Here is a 16,613-nt window from a genome sequence, read left to right on the forward strand (position 1 = left end):
ATCAGTAAGTCCTTATACTGCTGTTGCCCCCAAAAGATACAGACAGTAGCTAAGACAGGTAGCAAAGTTGTCTACATGAAGCATCTCTATACATACGCTGTATTTACTCACTGAATCGCAGCTGTGATGATTCCAGGGCCTCTGTCTCATGAAAACTATACTCCAATTTTTCATGAGGGCTCTCGTGGAGAAAACCAGCTGGGCAATAGCAATACCTGGGCTGCAGTAGGTGGAAATAAGAACACTTTCCTCCCACTTCGTTTAGAGTAGTTACTTGTAAGCTGATGTATGATCCTGACATTGCACTCATCTGATCGTTTCCATCTCCTTTCACAGGCTGTGGGTGCGGCGTGTAAGGATCCGAGTCTGCGTTTGGAGGTTTGCCCGCTGACAGCTGGCTGTGCCCACTAGTATCAGCTCTTCAAAGTGGGCAATGCACCTTACTGAGAATGGCAGGAACTGTTTCCAGTGGATTTTGGAGGCAGGCGTGATTGTCCTATCTGCTCCTCATGATTACAGCACTGAGTTTCCCCCCCTGCCTTTTTTCCTCGTGTCTTCCTGTCCCTTCATGTTCCCATGATACATTTGTAGAGGACCAAAAAAGGGAATACCTGGGGCCGCACGCCGGTATAGCTGTATTGCAGATGTGTCCTTCTCAACCAAATTGCTAGCATGGGCACAGAACCGCAGAAACAAACTCGGATCATTGTTTTATGCTTCAGACCTTCTTTTTAGTCTCAAGCATGAGACCTTATTGAAGGCATTAATGAGGAGGCAAAATGAAGCTTTAAACAGAAACAGCTGCAACCTTAGCTGTGGAGGAACTAGCAGGCTTTGGAATTAGGCAATAGAACAGTTTATTGAAATAAGGGGGAAAAGCTCCTTTTCAAACAAAAAAAAAAAAAAAAGAGAAAAAAAATCCCATTTGGAAACATTACATAAAACCAGAACACCTCCCTTTGAAAGTGGATGGGCTAGTGTGCTGTTTCTCTTCATGAACCTTAAATAATGCCACAAAGGAAAGAACTGTCTACTCCCTCTATTGATGAAACCAGAAAATGCTGCCACGGAGCACTTACCTGTGCAGGCTCCAGGACGCCTGGGAGGACAACCCAACCCTGTGCGAGGGTTTGGGGAGAAAATGCAGCATGACGAGAAACTAACCCTTGTGTTGTGCTCGAGTGCTTTTTTCTAAAATAGCCAGTCCGTCTTCTAAAGAATTTTAAGAGTTGTCTGCGACACTTTTGGGGAGACTGTGGAGCTGGTGGTTTCTGAGGTCAGAAGAAGGATGCTTAGGCCCCATGGAATCAGTAGTCTAATGGTGATTTCACCTGAGACAGGGGAGATTCAAGACTTGCACCAGAGCTCTTAGCTAGTCTGTCCTTAGGCGTCTTCCACTCTCTCCATAAATAAAAGTATAGGTCTGGAAGCAAAACAGGATTTGGGTTTGTGTGTTTTGCTTTTCATCTCAAAAAATGTAATGGCTGTGTTTCTCACTGAGAACAGTGACAGATCTGAACTCACCCATGAAGCTAACGGTTAGCTGCTGCTTAATAAAGTTGAAAAGCTAAGTAAACGATGGTGCGGGGCCTCCAGAAAGAACCTGACAAGCATCGCCGTTGAACTGCTTCCAGTGAGGGGACGACTCAGTGTTCCCAGCTGGGAGAGGGGGGCAGGAGTCAGACCCTGCAGCCGAGGGGCTGTTTCCTCCTCTCCAGGTGGGGAAGGAGCCGGCTGGCCGGCTGCCAGCCTTCGTGGGGCCGTGTGGTATTCTCCCTCTGCGTGCGTTCTGTTCCTGCGTTTCTTTACCGTTTCGGCTTTCCCAGGTTTGTTCCTTTCTCCTGAAAAAGGTTTCCTTGCCTATGCTTGGGGAGAGAGCGGAGAAAATCTCCACAGAGGATCAAGCGAGTTTCGTTATTTGCCCTGAGGAGGTTTAGCTTCATTGATCCCACTCCTTTTTTCTGCTGCCGTGCGGTACGCAGCAGAACAGTTCCAGGTCTCGGGGGACCCACGCTGCCTGCGGGACTCATGTCCGTGGGCCTCCCCGTGGGGTTGTTCTGCACAGACCATCAGAAGCAGCAGAGTGTGCCCTCAAAGTAGGCATTTGTTGTGGTTAAACACGTAAGGCCATCTTCTCAAACTGGCACAGGACAGAAGGAGAGACTTGGGCCGGAATGTCATTGCTGGTCGAGATCCGTGAAGTCCCGGTAGCCCTGCAGCCGTGTGCCGCACACTGCCAGCACCCCGCCTCTCGCTGCAAGCTCTCCCTGCAGGCGCCAGCTCTCCCCGACACGGCCGGGGGGACACAGGGGGGTCCCCCAAGCAGCAGCCCAGCGCACCCCCGCCGCTCACCAGCGGCCGCCGGCGGGACGGGGCCGCGGCGCTGGGCTTGGCAGGGTCAGGCCGAGGCTCTCCCCGGCTGCGCCTCCGGTACGATCGCTCCGGAAAACGACTGTCCCCCGCTGCTCCATCCCTGCCCAAAACGCAACCGCGCAGCGCCCGGGAGCCGCAGCCCCGCTGCCCGCCCAGCCCGCCCGGGCTGCCGGCCGCCGCGGCCCCGACGTGGGCGCTCCGCGGCGGGGCCGGGCTGCGGGCGACACCGGGCCGGGCTCTCCCCGCCTCGGGGGGGGGCGGGCGGGCCCCGCCGCCGGGGACCCGACGGGGTGGGGGGGCGGCGAGCGGCTCCCGTGCGCATCGCGGCCGAGGGGGGAGTGACTCTGGCAGGCCGCGGCGAGCCGAGATAAAAGCTCCGCTGCTGCCTCCTTCCCTCCCCTTTTCCCTCGCAACTTTTTTTTTTTTTTTTTTTTCCTCTTTCCCTCCCTCTCCCTCCCAGCAAAGTGACCGCGGCGGCGGCAGCAGCCCCGGAGCAGCCCCAGCGCCGGCCGCCGCCATGAGCCCCCCGGTGCCGCCGTCGGGCCGCGCCGCCGGGGGCTGAGCCCGGGCGCGGGGGGCGCCCCGGGAGCCCCGCCGCTCCCCGCCGCCGCGCCGGGGGCCGGAGGCGGAGGCGGCGAGAGCCCGGGACCCCCGTCCGCCCCCGGCGTGCCCGGGGGCAGCGGCCGCCGCGATGTCGGCGCAGAGCCTGCTGAGCAGCGTCTTCTCCTGCTCCTCCCCGGCCGCCGCCGCCCCCGCCGCCGCCAAGAGCCTCTCCAAGCGGAGGCTCCGCCAGACGCGCAGCCTCGACCCGGCCATCATCGGCGGCGGCCGGGAGGACGGCGAGGGCGCGGGCCGGGCGCCGCGGGCGCGGGCCGCCGGCAGCCCCCCGGGGGAGCGCCGCGGTCCCCGGGGCGCCCCGCCGCCCCCCGGCGCCTCCTTCTCCACCCCCAGCACCCCGCTGGAGCGCTCGCCGCCGGGCAGCGCCCTCTTCGACGAGGAGAGCCCCCGCGGGAAGCGCAGCCCCGGCTGGGAGCTGCCCTTCCTGGCGCGCACCCCCTCGGCCTCGGCGCTCAGCGGCCCGGCCGGCCCCGCCAACAGCATCTTCTCCTCGCCCCGGCGCTGGCTGCAGCAGCGGAAGGGGCAGCCCTCGCCGCCCGGGCCTCGCCCCGCCGCCTACGTCGTGTGGAAATCCGAGGTAGGACCGCCCGCCCCCCGGGGACGGGCACCCGCCGCCGCCCCCCAGCCCCGCAGCCGCCGGTCCCCGGGACGGGGCGGGCCCCCCCGGGGGCGGGGGGGGGGTGGTGGCGCGGCCCCGGGCGGTGCCGTCGAGGCCGCCGTGGGGAAGGGGCGGGGGTGCGAGCGCCGGGCGCGGGGGTCCGCGGCGGTGGCGGGACGGGTGGCAGCGTTTGGCGTTCCCTCGACGGGCTCCGTGTGTAGTATCCCCGGGCGCGTAGAACCTTCCCCTCCCAGTTTCGCACCTCGTAAAGCGAAGTATGCGATGGCTTCTAACATGATAGACAAATTATTTTTAATGTGCGCACCCAGCGATCTGTGATTCATTTGACAACGCACATGTGTCAAAACCGCATGAGGAGCGGTCGTGTTCCAAGACAAATCCAACGTCGCAAGGCAAATATTTATCCGTTTAACTTGGATGTCGTCGATGTTGGGCTGCAGCTATCGTACCATCTGGACAAATGTATTCAAAGAATGTGGTATTGTTTCTTGATAGCAATTGCTGGGTGAGTTGGTTATGCACAGCCGTTTGTAGCGGGAGGAGAAGAAATTTTTTGTTCGAAGAAATTCTCCATTCTGTTTGTGGCGTTGTTTCCCGCTTAACCGTTTAATAGTGCCTCCTGGAGCTTTTGGGTTGGGGTCAGAAGGCAGCCTTTTCGTTTTATCGCCATTTCCATTTAAGATGTATTTATTATAAATAGCCAATGCTAACTAGGTCTATCAGCAAAACAGCCCCATTATTTCAGTGGGATGCAGAAGTCCTTGAAAAATCGTCACCTTACACAGTGATCTGGGATCCAAAGCCAACTTAGGCACCATCATGGCATGAGATTACCAAAAGTGGTCTTTAAGGGCAAAGGCTGCCTCTCACCCCGAACGAGCCCCCGCGTCCTCCTGCTAGCTGGCGGTATAAAAGCTGTCAACCTCTGCCAGTTGGGATGGAGTGTCAGCACCTCGGTGGTGACTTCAGGCATGATGCTGACTAATGTTGAAAGAAGCAGCGAAGATTTTTAGCAGTTTTCAAAAATGGATTAAGTCTTGCGATCAGAAGTTACTCTTAGCAGTATTTCATCTTGATGCTTGACTTTTAAGATAGTTAAAAACTTACGATTTCAAAGAACTTTGTGGGAGTTGTAGTGTCAGTAACAAAAAACTTCTAGTGAAGCAGACCTTTAGATGCTCACCCTAATTAAGGGTAAGTTGGCTTGCTTATCCACTTACGATTTGATAAGGAACATCAAAAAGTACAAGATACACAAGGTTGGTGAAGGGTCTGGAGAACAATTCTTATGAGGGGCGGCTGAGGGAACTGGCGTTGTTTAGCCTGGAGAAGAAGAGGATGAGGGGAGACCTTATGACTCCCTACTGGAAGTATTTACCTGAAAGGAGGTTGTAGTGAGGTGGGTGTTGGTCTCTTCTCCCAAGTAGCTAGCAATACGATGAGAAGAAATGGCCTCAAGTTGCACCAGGGAAGGTTTAGATTGGATATTAGGAAAAAATTCTTCACAGAAGGAGTGGTCAAGCATTGGAATAGGCCGCCCAGGGAGGTGGTGGAGTCACCATCCCTGGAGGTGTTCAAGAAACGGGTAGACGTGGCGTTTTGGGAGATGGTTTAGTAGGCATGGTGGTGTTGGGTTGATGGTTGGACTGATGACCCTAGAGGTCCTTTCCAACCTTAATGATTCCTAGTTTTACTTTCATTAAAAATAATCCAGCCACCAAGCCAGGAAACATGAAATTAATTATTACTCTACCCTGAACTGGTTTAGTGGTGGACTTGGTAGTGTTACGTTAATGGTTGGACTTGATGATGTTAAAGGTCTTTTCCAACCTAAACGTTTCTATGATTCTATGATTTCCTGTGCAGAGTTTCCTGACTGAGTCCAAGACTCAGAGCACGGCCTCTGATCTCTAAGTGTAAGTGGATCTCCCTGTTTTCACTGAATCCATGTGAAGGTGTCGGACGCTCGGGGCACGTGAGGGTTAGTTTACCTGGCATTTTTTGCAGGTCTGTATGTTGTCAAACCATGTAGCACAGTGTACCTTCAAACTGCAAGTTCAAAAGTGCAATTATTTTTCCTTCTTTGGTGTGTATCTAGCGCTTTTAAATAGTCAAACTTTTTTTTTGTGGGGGGGGGTTATATTACTAGTAACATGATTGCATTACATTGTGATGTCATTTATAGTTAAATTTGATTCAGTGCAGTTTGATGTGATGCTACAGCGCTGTTATCTGACAAATTGTTGTTTACTTGGCATTTGAACCTGGGTAAGTATCTTTCATACATTTAAGAAATGGGTGTTTCTGCTAACAAAGTGCAGTCTTGTATTTTGGAGGCATCTTTCCTATTGGTGAGGCCTGATTTTTAGAGTAACTGGTATGTATGTATAAATGCAGTTTAAAAAAATCACCTTTATGTTAGGAAAAAAAACCCGAGCATGCAACTCTGATGTAAGAGAACAATTTTGGGAATGTTTGAGCCCAGTGCTGTCAGGAGAAGCGAGTATCTGCACCTCTGTGCCGGGTCCCCATGTCCGGGCTGGGCTGGTGGCCGGGCCACCCCTGTCCATGAGCCCTCAGTTGGGCACAAGTGTCATTGCGGTTGCTGTCCCAGCAGTCACGGTGGTGGGGCTGCGATGTAGGAGCAGGGTGTGCTGCACCTGAAAGCCGGGCTGCTGCGGTGGGTCCACGTCATCACTGTGAATTTGCGGCATTGTACGTTGGTTGACATGTAGCCTGATACCTGCTGCTTTCAGAGTTTCTATTTGCAAGGCGTTATAGAAATATTAACTTAGTTATAACTAGCAGCAATGACATGTATAAATGGTTTTAATCTATATTTTAAATGAAACTGCACGTACATAATTTTGATCATATTCCCCCTCTTATTGCAGGCATGCATCCTAATGTTCATTCAGTTTGGTTTTGTCATAAACCAGCATTGGTCATAAAGGATTTAGTTGCTTGCTTCCTATTTAGTCTTTATTGGAAAAAAAGCTTGCTCAGTTTTTAGGAAGTGAAGGATTGTCTGTCTCCAGGGCTTTACCCTAGCTGTGGCAAAGCAAGTGTGCTTGAGGAGGTGAAAAAAACACATTTTACTGGGTGAGAAGGAAATAACTATTTATAATGTTGTAACTTTAAAAGGCCCCTTATCGAAATTATTGTATTCTCAATAGGAAATCTGTTGTTCAGTTTTTTCCAACTTGAAAAAAGAAGTACGTCATGACAGTGATTTTACTCGGCTGCAAAAGACAACTGAATAAGTGACTGCAAGATGAAAATGAGCATGGAAGGTTTTGTTCTGAGTATTTAGAAATTCCCATTCTATTAGCTGGGGAATAAAAGAGATATTCATTATAAAACCTGTTTTCTTTACCTTCATTCCAACATCTTCAGTATAATTGCACTTTTTGGAAAACATTTCTCTAAAGCCACTGTGCAAGCAACAGGGTTGCACACTAAAAATAATATTTTAGGAGATATATATGGGAATTGTTTTCTTCCCCCTACCTTGATCTCTAAAGCGGTAAAGAGAAGTAAAAACGCAATGGAGATTTTTCTCTTCAGAACCTCCCAAAATAGTAACTGCTGAGCAGGACCTCCTTCGCCTGTCCCAAGCTGGACCTGCGCGCTGATGTCTGGAGGGATGCGGTGGAGATGCGGTTTGCAGCAGGAGCTGAGCCGATCCCGCCCTTGGGCAGCCCCGCGCTTCAGGGCTGCAGGGGTAGGAGCGCCTGGCCCGGCTGTATTCAGATTTTAAAGCCTGCGCCGAGTGCTCCCTTGCCAGCTGATCTGGGATTTCTGTAGATGAGGCTAAAATGTCCGTAATAGCTTTGATATGAGGCCAGGAGAAGGATGGATTGTTTGTTTTACCTTCTTTTTTTACTGTAGTTCTTTGACTTCAGCATTTTATACCGCAACCCTGTCTACTGGCCTAGGGATGGAAAGGTTGCCGCTCGGTTCACGTGGCCATTCATGAATAATTTGTAATGGAATGCCAGAGTGCACAGGGGATTTCCAGTTTCAGCAGCAGGTCACACCTAAAGGCTTTACACAAAGAAAGGTGTTAGGTCTATATTCTTGGATCCACAGATTTTTGGATGTGAAGCATCATGTGACAGAGGTGTCTCTCACTCCTGGGTGATCTGGCTCTTCTTTATCGACATGTAATTTTATTCACAAGAATATTTTACAATTGTGAAGATTATTTTTAGTAGAGCTTTACTTGGCTGACAAACATTCTTTCCCCTTTCTATTATCTGCTCATGTATAAGCTGCTTAAATAAAAAAACCTGTTCCTGGGTCTGTGGAAATCAGTGACAACATTTCCAGTGGTTTCAGCAGGGCAAAGCTGAGGGGGATTTTTAACAAGGGAAGAAAGCATTCATCCTCAATTCCCATCAGCAGGTGAAAAGTCCAGAATAGTTCAAAATGAATAGGTCTATGTGAAGTCTCAAGTTGCGTTAATTCTTCTGCTTATTTTCCTGTCCTGAAGACGGCAATGGAAAGCCACAGCATGTGTATAACAAATATGGCAAATCATGTGAATGTATCTGAGTAATCTCTTCGTTATAATAAACAAAATGTACACACTTAAACTTATATGACCTGATTATTTTGCTGTCATACTCCGTGTGTTGCTGACTAATTAAACTTTAACATCCCCAGCTAATATGCTTTTTTTGGGCAGAGCTGTTTTTAAAGTAATGGTAGCATAATGTCCACTTGTGTGCCTGGCCGTCGGGAAGCAGGAGGCACCATCGTGAGTTTGCAGCTTGCTCTTCAGCACCTTCAGGTTGCTGTGGGTGGTTGGCTCAGCCCTTCCTCACTTCTTCCTCCTCCTGGCACAGCCTGCAATCAACCTGTCTGCTCGCCCAGGGAGGCCTTCTGTCAAGCACAACAGGGTGAGGGGTTTCCCATGGGGCGAGCAGGAAGGTCGCCCAGGTTCCTCACCAGGTTCTGGGGGAGAAGGCAGGAGTTGTCCTGGTGTCTCCTGAGCTGCTGGCCGGCCAAGCTGTGGCTAGCTGCGAGGATGTTGGAGATGCTCATCTGCAATATCAGAACAACATTAGTTTAGCTAAATTATTTTATAACTTCTGTTTGAGTCATATGGAGTGATAATTTAGGGCACAGCTGTCGGAAGTGGTGAATGCTCACACCACCAGTTTCAGCTAATAGTTGCCTTGGGAGGTCAGCTTCCATAAATTCACTTGCTTGATAGTTTAGGAGTTTAAATCCATTGGGAAGGCGGTCTCAGATTCCCTCTTTCCCTATCTCCTTGCTTGCCAAAGTTTCCCCCTGAGCATCACTGTTTTTTGCAAATTAATTTTAACCCCATTTTTCCAAGTTGCTGTGAGTGGCTAGCTTACTTTTTTCTGCTTTTTTACAGCCAATGCTTGCTTCAAAACTATGCTGGTGGGAGGACATACATGAAAAATACATTGAGATAAAGGGTAAAGCAAAATTCTTAAAAATTGGACAAACCGAGAGGTCACATTCCCATATGGATATATATCTTTGGGTGCTTCAAATGAGTGTTTTTCTTTGAGGTTAGAGGGACAAGTTGTTTTGGAGAGAGAAAGGACTGATCATGTAATCAAGTTTGCAGGAGCAGAACCTGTTCATGGTAACTTTAGAGGAGGGAGAGATTTTCTTTGTTTTTTCGTCCCCTATACCACTTACGAGCAATGATTGATGTATATTCTGAAACTTGTAGGTTACCTACAGAAAAGAGAGAAAGAAGGCAGTTTTCTCCTATTTGTTAGGATGCGTGAAGAAGGCGTGAAATAGAAGTATATCATATATACTGCATCGTTTTCAAAAGATCTAGGATGACGTATGTAAGTGAAGACATCCTTTCCCCAGTTTTCGCTAGGCTTTGGGCTCCAAGCGGTGTTGGTGTGACAGCACATTTGTCAAACCAGGGGTTAAGTTGAAGCTTTTGAGGTGTAAAAACAAAGCTGCTGCACTTGGAACTGGGTAAGGCTCTACCACTGAAGGCTGCGATAGTTCACATCATCTAAAGGTCAGTACTCCCCAATAAACTAATTTAACACTATACCTGCAAATATTTTAATGGAATACCTCCTCAAGATTTAGCCTCTTGTGACAATGTCATATTTATTGCTCTCCAGTTGCCATAGTCTTACAGACTTTATCTTTGCTGAGCTCTTGGCCTCATGTTTTTGACTTCATTGCTTCTGCATTTGCCTGTGTTTATTGTATGGCTTGTTATGATGAGATGCTCTAGAATTGTTTCCCCATCAGATGGAAAACTTGCCCATCTTTAGGAAGGAATCACAGGGAATGTATTAAATTGCCATCAGCACTAGCTGATCTTTTTGCCATAATGATCTCTGAAAGTGGTACATGGCTGAAGTTAAATGTGGGCTCAGTGTTATACTTAAGCACCTAGATACCTAACCCCCACATTTTTCTATATGCATGGAAGAGAGCTTTGAAGATATGCCCGTGTAGAGCCCTGATTAACTGTCCGGGAAGAAAAATGGGGGCCTAGCATGCTTAAACAGCTCTTTGTTACCTTGTTTTTTTGGTCTTCCTCCAAACATTTAAAAAACTGAACACTCCCCCATCCCCAAAATTGGTAACTTGCGTTTTTCCCTTTGAGGGGGACTTTTTAATGAGATGTGTGAGAACTGTATTTTGGAAGGGTTTTGTTTTTTTAAAGTGAAAAAAAACTTTGTGTGCTGATGTTTACCACTGAACTGTTCTGCTTTATTTTCTTCCATAAGACACCCTAAAACACTAGACACGTAGATTAGTTTCAGCCTAAGTCTGTCCCATTCAATGCTGTAAGAGTTCTGCAATTGTAAAATTTGGTGGGCAGAAATGTTGTGGGTCTCGAATGAAGAGGAATGCCATTAAAAGTAACTAAATATATTCAACATTTCTGAATTTGGCAAATGCACTCTTCCTGTTCCCAACTAAATCACATCTGAAGACATTTGGTGAAAATATGGGAGTTGACAGCTAGGACAGACAGAATTCTCCCCAGTTGTGCATTGCTTAAGTAATGGGAAAGGAACTTGTGAAAATAATAGAAATGAGACTGAAAAGTAATTTTGAGCAGCCTCTAAAATATCAACAACCCAGACTGCTGTCTTGACTTCATGATGGAGTTGCAGCACATTTAGCTTTGCAGACTCTCTTGTATGACAAGAACTGCAGCTGTGACAATTTGCAGGTGGAGAACTTTTGAGGAGTCTCTCTTCACTCTTCTGTGGTGTTGTGGCTGTATAAGCATATAGGTATTAAGCACTTTTTTTTTTCTTTTTTTCCTTTCCAGATGTAAATACCATAATGGAAACCAGCAAGGAGTTCTGAGCAAGTAGGGCTGAATGCTTATGCTGGTATAATAGTAACTAGATCATATCAGTGTCAGAGTTGCAGTGCTGAAATCTTAATGTAAAAAGGTAATGAACATTAAGGTTATAATGGCAGTACTATCTTATTGAAGTCTATTAAGCATGATATAATGCCGCTCACATTTGATTTTCTGGCTATGTGGCATAGTATTTGAGAATGTAAGGTTCGCTGGAATTAAGCTGGTGTTTTAAAACAGCTTTTGTACATCCTAGGTTACACTGTTTTTTAACTGAACCAGGTATCTGGATGGTGGGAGAAGAGGCCAAATATTCCATTCAGCTTACGGAAACTCGAAGGGGGGCAATAAGGACGTAAGGGCAAGATACAGACTTCACTGGAATTTGACATTGTGACTCACTGTCCAATTTTGCGAGGTATTGAGCTCTCAGACTTCAAACTTGACAGAGTACTCAAGCGTGTGCTTTACTTTTGGCAGGTGAATACTACTAGTGAAAACAGACTATCAGGTAGGAAGCAAAGCCTTTAGTTATCATTCAGTCCTAGGAATTTTACTTACTTCACCTCTCTTTAAAACTTTTGTATCTATGGTTTTGTGTAGATTTTTAAGCTGTGTTTGTTCAAAATAATTTCTATTTTTTTTAATCGATTCTTATCCTGCAGCAATAATACGTATCAATGGAAATGTATGCGCAGGCTGTCTGGTTGAGTTTCAGCTTTTCCTAGATGTGTACAGACTGGCTATTTCAAGTTACACTCTATTCCATTCCAGTTGTCAACAAGGAGTTATTAAATCCCTGGGAGAGTTAAGAGTGTTTTTGAAGGATGTGATGAGCTTCCAGTGCTTGATGCTTGCCACATTGTCGTACTGGAACCAGATGCTGGGGACCAAATATTTGTGTTTTTGGAGCTGAGTAGGTTAGGTACTGTGTCTCTCGCCCATAAATACAAACACCAGTTTCCTACCCTAAAGCTCTTATCCCTGGGTCATCATCCTCACAGTCCCGGCTATGGGAACAGCTTGCATCAGCCTCCCAAGTTGTGAAACCAGAACTGTCTTTTCTGGATCTTCCTACTTGCTTTCTTCCGTATCCTCTCAAAGCAAAGACCTTCTGATTTATGATATTTCTCCATGAGGACTCTTTGATGGCGTATGGTCAAAAAGAGATTTTTGAGCACTGCACTTAGTGAGGATGCATATGAGCACTCAGTCCCATGTAGAAACTCTCCCTGTCGCTGCTGAGAACATGCTAGGACTTTGGGTAGATCTTGTTTTTCTCTTTTCTCCCCTGTTCATTTATGAGTTCCTGTTCCATGCGGTCAGATTTTTTCAGGTTGGGCTTGTCTTTTATCTGTTTTTAGTTGTCCTTGTTATGTATATCTTCAGTTATTCTCCATGCCAAACATTAAAAAGGAAGATAATGTGTCATCTTCTTGCTTTCATCACCTGAAGTTCATACTAAAAAAATGCTGCTTTAGTGTAGTTGTAGTCTATTATTTGGATTGGCCAAGTCAAATGTTAATGAGTCCTTTTGTTCTTGTAAATGGTTTGTCTCATAAATGGACAAAATGGGTTTCAGCAAAGTACAGAGTACGATACAGACTTTGCTAACAAATGAAATATTCATTTTTTATAGTGTGATTAAGACTACTTTTGCACTGTCTCAGGGTCATGCTTCTCCAAAGGACTGGCTTCCTGCATTTGATTTTCAGTGATGGGACTGTACCTCCACTGAACATCTATAACTGATTTTGTAAGAGGAAGACTAATACAATTTTTCCATTGCTATTTTCAGGTTTTATTTGCTTTATCCCTTTGTTTTCTGCCACTGTTGTAATACGGCAAGATAGTTTTTGAGCACTGTCTTTTCCTTTTTTTTCTCTGAAGGGTAATTTCAGTTGAGTTGCACCCTACTGAGAGTAATGTGGTGAGAAACCAGTTGGCAGTGCTCTGTTCAGTTTTCATTTGCCTCTCTCTCTAAAAGACTAAAAATATTCCTTCTACAGGAAATGTTTTTCATTCTGTTATGTCTTTTGCTTCCCGTAGGAGGTATTTCTTTTAATTTATTGAATAAACCTTTCTGAATTGTATTCCCATAAGAGTTTAGGCACAATACGGTCTTTGGGCAAACTGTCCAAGAGATCTCACCATCTTCTGTTTTTAGAAGATATGTAATTGTTTCTTTATACAATGCCGTCAAGCTCTGGGACAAGCTGACGCTTACGTGAAATGGGAGAATTTGAAGCTAAAGAACGCAAATTAACACGTCTGCTATAACTTCTCAAATTTTGTTGTTTTGATTGTACATATCATATTTATCCTTCTTAAATTGTAAAGAAATCCCTCTTTTCTTTGCCCTGGCCTCGATTTTAAAAGGATTCTGGGCAATATTTTGATCTCAATCTCATTACCAGAATTTCTTTTGTAAGTGTATGTGTATATAGGAAGGCTAAATCCTTGTAACATCCTGGTTGGAAGTCAACTATGTTTAGCTGTTAATTTAATGTGGCTGACAGGGCAGGCTGTTATTTGAAAGGGGCGGTGGGGAAAGAGAGACTGGGATAGATTACATTTTCATGCTCCAAAATAAAACCCTATCTACTCTATCCTAAATTAGAACAATATGGTTGAGTTTTCTTGTGGCTATTTCATAACATTCCTGCTGACAAAATATGGTGTGCCTCTTGCTCATCGCTTCACTACTGTTTCTCAAGCATGTGTTCGTGTCTCTGCATCTAGTGACAGCTCTTGTAGCAGCACGCCATGGGGACACGTCTCATATGTCTTTAGAAGGGGACAGCTTATTCGCAAACTATATACAAAGTGGACTGCGCTAGAGAGCGGGTACCAAACCATAGCCAGCCGGGAGAATTAGGTGGCCAAATTACTTAGATAAACACAATTAGAAGTTTGACTTTTTTTCAGGGATAATGTGACTTAATTCTGTATTCACTAAAGGCATGTGATGTAATTAGCAGTCAACCTGTGCAGAGGGTTTTAAAGCAAATTTTTAGTAGAATAATTAGTAAGATTTATATTGGTACATTTCCATATTTGAAAAATCTCTGGTACACTGTCCGAAATGCTTCTTGCCTCTTTTCTCTGCTTGAGGTCTGAACAAATACCATCACCACGCTCCATCAAGGCTCAGGTAAAGACCTTTCTGTTTCATAAACCTCTCCTCAATGGAGGCAGAGCGAATGTAACGGATGAGCATTCTTTTCTTTCTTGAACTATGTTAACAGAGCTTGCCGCCATTTTTTTAGCCCAAATGCGGCTAAATTACACCACTTGACATGGATCAGAGGAAAACCAGTTAGATAAGTTAGTGAGTGGTGGAAGGTACGTAATGTGGAGAACAAGATGCCTCCATACTGTGTTGTATGAGCAAAAAGGTAAGTGGCAGGCCAAGGGAAATGACTCGGCTCTTGTGAGTCCACACCTTGTGCAAGGGAGATGCTGACATACTGGAGCAAGTGGAGTGGAGGGCCATCAGGACAGTTAGGGGATGGGAGTGCTTAATGCACAAGGAAAGGCTGAGATTTGTTTCAGCCTGGAGAAGAATAAGGGGGGATGTGATTCCACTTTTACGACCTAGATGGGGGCTAAGGAGAAGATGGAGCTGAGTGTTCTCAGAGTTGCACAATGCCAGTCACAAGTTGCAGCAAGAGGAATTTTGACTAGATCTAAGGAAAAAACCCATTCATATTAGGAGTGGTTAAGTATTGAAATGGGTTGCCCAGAGAGGCTCTGAAATCTCTGTCCTTGGAAATTTCCAACCTTTGGCAGGGCAAGACCCCGAGGAATCTGACTGAACTTTGAAGCTGGCCCTGCTTTGAGCAGGAGATTGGACCGGACAACCTCCAGAGGTCCATTCTGAGCTAATTTTTTCTGTGATTCTGTGACTCTCAGTATCATTTCTTTCCACAATAGAATGAAAACTCTGCTCTCTTGCCTTGTGCTACAACATACCTTTGACCGAACAGAAGTTGATGGGTTACTTGCAGAAAGTAAGATGCTCTCCAGCGTCAGCATTTGAAGCAGGCTGACAAGAAGAGTGAATTCTTTCATTGCATCATTCTCCAAAGTTTCTGCTGCACTAATAGTCTGTGAGGCATACCCTACCATTACACTGCAGCTACACTGCTCGTGTCTCACAAATACAAAGCAAGCCAGAGTGGTTTTTTTAAAGATGTCAATAAAATTTCAGAAAAGCCCCAACCAAACCCTTCTCAAATACAAATGTTTTGCAGAGACAGCTTGACAGCGCTCTAGCAGAAGTTCAGCAGGGATTTGGTGTGATCTTGACTGGCAGGGAAGTTCAGTAACTACTTGCCAGGTAGGTTTCCTGCCAGCTCATTTAACCAAGCCTGCCTGCATATTCCAGCATGAGGGAGCCCAGGGCTTATAACGTATCTGTTTTCAGCACAATGTGCTACCGGCACAGACCTGCTCTGAAGTTGAGCTCTGTCTGCTTTCGTGGGTTATTTGACTTTAGGCTTAAAAATACTGAAGATTTGGCAAAACACCATTATCTTTTCCTCCCCCTTTTCATGGTAGTTCAATGTGCTCATGACGGGCCATATAATGTGCTGCCTAAACCACTTCAATTAAATGCCTGTAGTAAAATGATGGTACAGAAGCATTCCTGTCAATTTAGCTTTTCTCACTTTCATTTTTGTCATCTTCCTGAATGTATTATAAAAGTAAAAACAATCTGGGAGTGAAATGGAAAAAGAAGGAAAAAAATTGAAGAGGTATGTGAGAAGGAAAGGAAATCTCCTGCCCAGCTTTGAGCTGGGAATTGCATCAGATACACAGAAAAATAGGTGTGGCAGTAGGACAGTTCAGGCTTTGCCTATATTATCTTACACAGCCACAGTTTAACCTGATACTGACCTTACAACTTATGAGCTTAAGGGTATAGTTATGTAACTGGGATCAGTCAAAGCTAAACTAAACTGGAATAGGCAGGTGGGGCCACAGGCCCCAGAAAAAGCTGGTACCAAATTGGCTTGCTGAACTAAATGCTTCCACGCTGCTATTTAAAAGGAGTGCAGGGCATAATCTGCTGCTGTTTACAATGCAGTGGTGGGCATTTTTGAGCTTCTGGAATATCTTGGTCAACATCTGAGCTCCTGTGTTTCTTCTCCTTGCTCTTGAGAAACGCTTTTGGTAAGTCTGCATTTAGTTGGCAGAGGTTATGTCAACCAGGTGTGGCCTCCAGCATCGAGTATGCAGTTGGGCTGCCAGAGGGATCTTGCCCTCAGCAAAATGAAGCCTTCATGGCTTGGGGTCATAACCTTTTGCAGTCTCATAAGTCCTTTTTTCCTTGAATGGGCAAGAAAGTAAAAAGAGAAGAAAGGTCACTGTGGATTACAGCTGTGTGGTTCAAATCAAAGGAGGTAAGGAAGGGGAGAAGACCGAAACAGCATAAGAAATGAGTAGCGAACTAAAACATCATTAGGGCTGGAAAACAGGATTGCTACTGAAGTGCCACCACTGCTGGGAAGAGGAGAGCTCTGAGTCCTGCTTGCACATCCCTGCCCCATCTCACTCGTGGTGTGATGCCCTGGTTTCCTCCCGGGAGCGCTGTGCCTCAGGTGACGTCCTGGGGCTGCTCCGTGCTTTGGACTGTGCCCGCCGCACCACCTGGCC

At 46.5% G+C, this 16,613-nt stretch overlaps 1 protein-coding gene across 1 annotated transcript in view; it reads left to right on the forward strand.

The window, feature by feature from the left end:
• The first annotated feature begins 3,064 nt into the window (after positions 1-3,064).
• The window catches only part of ARHGAP6 (Rho GTPase activating protein 6), a 337,883-nt gene continuing 324,334 nt past the window's right edge, over positions 3,065-16,613 (forward strand). The window contains exon 1 of the mRNA XM_075716496.1: positions 3,065-3,568. Within this exon, the coding sequence (XP_075572611.1) occupies positions 3,065-3,568 (504 nt within the window). The remainder of the gene's footprint in view (positions 3,569-16,613) is intronic.

The sequence above is a fragment of the Pelecanus crispus genome, chromosome 1 (assembly GCF_030463565.1).
Source record: "Pelecanus crispus isolate bPelCri1 chromosome 1, bPelCri1.pri, whole genome shotgun sequence".
Taxonomy (NCBI): Eukaryota; Metazoa; Chordata; class Aves; order Pelecaniformes; family Pelecanidae; genus Pelecanus; species Pelecanus crispus.